At 42.7% G+C, this 4924-nt stretch overlaps 1 protein-coding gene across 1 annotated transcript in view; it reads right to left on the bottom strand.

Annotated features, from left to right (window-relative positions):
- The window catches only part of LNX1 (ligand of numb-protein X 1, E3 ubiquitin protein ligase), a 123753-nt gene extending 120292 nt beyond the window's left edge, over positions 1 to 3461 (bottom strand). Inside the window, exon 1 of the mRNA XM_015414717.1 lies at positions 3070 to 3461. Within this exon, the coding sequence (XP_015270203.1) occupies positions 3070 to 3461 (392 nt within the window). The remainder of the gene's footprint in view (positions 1 to 3069) is intronic.
- Positions 3462 to 4924: the final 1463 nt, after the last annotated feature.

Here is a 4924-nt window from a genome sequence, read left to right as displayed (position 1 = left end):
TCCGACTCTAGGGTTGCGGTGCTCATCTCCGTTTCAAAGCCGAAGAGCCAGTGCTGTCCGAAGACGTTTCCGTGGTCATGTGGCCGGCATGACTAAACACCAAGGCGCACGGAACGCTGTTACCTTCCCACCGAAGTGGTACCTATTTATTTACTTGCAATTTCTTGTTTTCGAACTGCTAGGTTGGCAGGAGCTGGAACTAGAGATGGGAGCTCATGCCATCATGCGGCACCCGGGTCTCGAACTGCTGAACTACTGACCTTCCACAGCCTACAGTTCAGCATCTTAACCGCTTGAACCACCACAGCTCCGGAGACTGACATACAATGGCCCCAAACTAGTTGTGAGTATAGAACATTGTTATGCAGAGGACTTGGGATCAATCGCTTTAGGGCAGGATTTATTGATATTTATAAAACAACAAATGAGAAGGAAAAAGGAGAATATGTATGGTATCATGGAATTGACTTTATAGAATTCTTGGTCCAATAATATTGGGGAAAACTGTCTATTCTGTTTCTTTGGAAGGAATTCAGATTTTCTAGTATCCCAACAATACTATTTGAAAAGCCACTGGAAGTGTATAGCCTGTCAATCTAGAAAGCAGGGTGGATCCAGTTTGGTGTAGTGGTTAGGAGCGTGGACTCTGATCTGGGAGAACTGGGTTTGATTCCCCACTCTTCCACATGCAGCTGCTGGTGTGACCCTGGGTCAGGCATAAGTTCTTTCAGAGCTGTTCTCTCAAGGGCAGTTCTCAAAAGAGCTCTCTCAGCCCCAGGTGTCTGTTGTTGGGAGGGAAAGGGAAAGGAGATTGTAAGCTGATCTCCTTCGGGTAGCAAAGGGTGAAGTACAAATCCAATCTCTTCTTCTGGATCCTGCCCATGTCTCAACCCCCAGCCCCAATCTTTGTAGTCTGTTTTTCACCTATCCTTTTACCCCAGCCTTACAGTTGGCCCCTCATCTCTCCAATGTCAGCTGTCTGCTCTATGGCCCTTTCACTCTATTTCAGCTCTTGACTCTGCTTCTTCATCACTGTGGATCCCCCCCACCCCTTCTGTTCAGAACAGGCTCATATATCCCATTTGCTTTTATAGGTTAATTTCCCCTTTAGGTAGGCAGCAGGTTTTCTAGGGAAAGGGTTTTGTTTGTTATTTATTGCATTGCCTTTCCCCCTTCTGTAATTTTCATTGATGCTTTTTCTATATTACATAGATTCATTTGGTCTCTGTTCCTGATTATAAAAATTTTTAAAAACCCATTTGTTTAAGCATCTTTCCCCCCCTTATTTTCCGAAGTGCTGATCTGAATCTGGTATCATCAATGAAAGATGCCAAGTAAATAGGTGCCCAAAATGCAAACAGGGGACACCTTTGCACAGTATGGCCCTGACATGTTTATAATGATTTGGGTAACATCTCCTTGGAGGAAGGTCGAATCCACCTCCACTGCTTATAATATGTTTCTTTCCAATGCTTCTGAACCTGTTTGCACTAGACAGGCATAAAATCAGCACTCTCGTGCTTGCCTGTCTGGCACTTTCAGACATTAGTCTTTCAGTTTCCGAGATATGAACTATCACTGAGATAAAATCCTGTCTTGTGCCTAAGAGTAAAACGAAGTGAGAAAGCATGGGCAGCTTTACAGATATATTTAGGATACATTTTACCGTTAAAAAACCCCCACATTCTCTTTCCTCTGTTCCAATTAGGGCACACAAAAAATGGGCTCGGGAACAGGCAACTCATTCCTCCCCTGCTAACTACTGTTGCAGGGGTCAGCACCCTTTTATAATTAAGGATCCAAACTACATCAAAATTCAGGGCAAGAGACCAACAGGGAGCCAGTAGAAGAAAACCCATTTGCATAGCTGAAAATATACAACTGAGCATTGCTGCTAATTGACATGTTGATTAATAGTCTATATATATATTTGCAGCTCAAGTGGTTAAGACGTTGAACGTGCCGTATGACGGAGTGAGCTCCCGTCTCTAGTTCCAGCTCCTGCCAACCTAGCAGTTCGAAAGCAAGAAATTGCAAGTAGATAAATAGGTACCACTTCGGTGGGAAGGTAACAGCGTTCTGTGCGCCTTGGTGTTTAGTCATGCCGGCCACATGACCACGGAAACGTCTTTGGACAGCGCTGGCTCTTCAGCTTTGAAACGGAGATGAGCACCGCAACCCTAGAGTCGGATTCGACTGGCTTTCGAGCAAGGGAACCTTTACCTTTATCTTGCAGCTCAAACCCCGGTTATAATGAGTGATCTATTAGGAAATGACACACATGGGCTCACAATAAGTCATAAGTATGCACAAGAGCACCGTATGCAATTGTTCACTAGCCTAAATCTGTGCATGATTTGCACTTAGGTTATTGACAACTGTTCCTTTCTCTCATTTCCCCTTCTGTAATGCATCTCTAAGAACCCCTTAGCCCCATAAGATAAAAAAATAATAATTCTTTGCTTGCCATTCCCTTCACATGCTGGTTATTCTAGCTTCCCACCTACCCCTCCAACAGACCTTAGCTTAAAGATTTCATTTTCTTTAAGAAGCATAAATGCGAAAAATAAATAAATACATAAATGTTTGGTTCTTTACTGAAGCACATTTGGCTCTGGAGCCACAGTTTGCAGCCCCTTGCATCCTTTGGGAAGCCCATCTCATAAAATGTTGTTTTCTTTGAGGTTGCACTGGACTTCTGCTTTATCTTCCTCCAGTGGACCAACAGCTATCCCTCTGGAATCATCTCATACTATGGCATACATTCTGGTCTCAATGAGGTTGTGCTCCCCCTAACAGATTAGATTTCCAGCTTGGACTCATCTCTGCATCTGGACATCTGGAACTATGGTGTCCTCTGTCAACTTTGATGTGTTATCTAGGTCCCTTTTGGGAAGAGACTGTCTGTCCACCAGTATTCATACTAATTTGTATGTTCCATTGCGGCTTTAACAAGAAAGAAAGAAAGAAAGAAAGAAAGAAAGAAAGAAAGAAAGAAAGAAAGAAAGAAAGAAAGAAAGAAAGAAAGAAAGAAAGAAAGACCACACACATACAAATAAAATTCCTTACCCATTTTGAAAATGTTGTTCAAGATCACAACGTTGAATGACCTCTGAGCAGTATTCTGTGAAAGGGCAGCTAACCATTAGCTTATCCAGGAGTTTATTTACTAGTATGCTGGATTTTCTACAAGTCTGTAGGGTAAGAATGTTGCGGTCCACAGGGCAGAAGTCTTTTTCTACTAAGAAGTCTGTAAGGCAAATTGTGCAGTAGGTATGGCCACAAGGCGTGTCCAGTGGCTGAAGCAAAGGCTGCAGGCAGATGTGGCAAATTAGATCATCATCCACGTCTTCTGTGTAGCTATATGCATGGTTTTCTTCTGGTAAGTGTGACTGGCCACAGACTGGACACAAGGGCTCAGACCTTATGTCTATGTCTTCCAACGGATCTTTTTGACTCATTATTGAATTCTGTTGTATCTCCAAACCGACGGGGGGGGGGGGGACAGCTCTGTCCAAAATACTGTCTGCTGTTGCACAGGTCTTCAAATCTGTAGGAAAACACCACAACAAATTAAAATTATATTTAAAGCAACACTTCTGACTGATAGTTTTGGAAGACAGTGCATAAATTTCAATCAAGCTTGTTCAATAAAGTCAACAAGTCAAAGAGATAAGACAACAAAAATTCAAATGAACTTATATGAAGTTTGTCTAAATTGAGACCTGGATGCATGAAGCTGATTTATACCAAGTCAGATCATTGGTCAGCATAGACCCAGGCAAATTATGAAAATGACAATACCATTAACCAGAAAAGTGGGAGAATTCAATGCAACATGTCCTCTGTATTGTATTCCAGATTCTCTTTGACAACTACAAACAACCAAATAAACAGAAGATAAATTTAATTTTGTGCAAGGATACCAAGAATTTCTCACTCAGGGAATTAGGGAGGGAATGACAGAAGACAGAGGGGCTTTCAACTTCCACAAAGCCATTAATAGTGAACCTGTAGCCAGATCTGGAAATTTACCAGAAAGATTTAAAGTAAGGCCCTGCTGATCTGGATATGAGCGCATATAAAGACTGCACAGGTTATGCTGGAATGTTTGATGCATTGTTTAAAGGTAGATAGGGAGAAAGATAAAGAAATATAGGGGAATTTCACATTACCTAGTTTCTCCCGGTTTCAAGCCGGTATTCTTCTGTTTTGAGGTGAACCGGTACAGGGCTGCCATTATAGCTATAGCGCTATAAAGCGAACGTTAAAAAAAAAACAGCCGGAGATCGCCCGCGCGGGCGAAAAAAGGCGGGAAAAAAGCGTATCCGAACCGGGAGAGGAAACTGGAGACTACTCAGAAGCAGTTGACAGGTGAAACGCTTCAGTCCCGGTTCCTAAACGGGACTGAAGCTTTTGTGTGTGAAATGGCAGTTACATTCCGGTAGGGAACCGATTCTCAAACGGGTTCTGTCTGAAATGACAGACCAGAACCCGTTTGAGAACCGGTTCCCTACCGGGAGATATCACCTGTCTGAAATTCCCCATAGATAAGAGGCTTGTATCTTGAGATCTGAGTATGATAGTACGTCTGACTGCATGTGCAGTAAAGTCCACAGTTCAAATCTCAACACCACCATAAACTCATTAGGTAGCTCAGAGGAATCTGGTTCAATCCTATCATATTTATTTTAGATATTTATACCACACATTTCTTCCCAGTGTGGACCCAAAGTAGCTTACCACAGTGCCTTAACACTAGTTTGCCAGACAGTGAATGGCCCAATTCATCCGGTTAGCATCTATGGCAAACTGGGGATTTGAACTCCAGCCTTCCAGATCCTAGTCCCACATTCTAACTACCAGAGGTCATTTTGTAGAAAAAGAGGTGCAGGAGCTCATTAGCATAACTTATTTACATGTG

This window comes from Gekko japonicus, unplaced genomic scaffold (assembly GCF_001447785.1).
Source record: "Gekko japonicus isolate JY-2015 unplaced genomic scaffold, Gekko_japonicus_V1.1 scaffold1375, whole genome shotgun sequence".
Taxonomy (NCBI): domain Eukaryota; kingdom Metazoa; phylum Chordata; class Lepidosauria; order Squamata; family Gekkonidae; genus Gekko; species Gekko japonicus.
The sequence above is the reverse complement of the archived record's forward strand: the minus strand, read 5'-3'. Positions and strand labels throughout refer to the sequence as shown.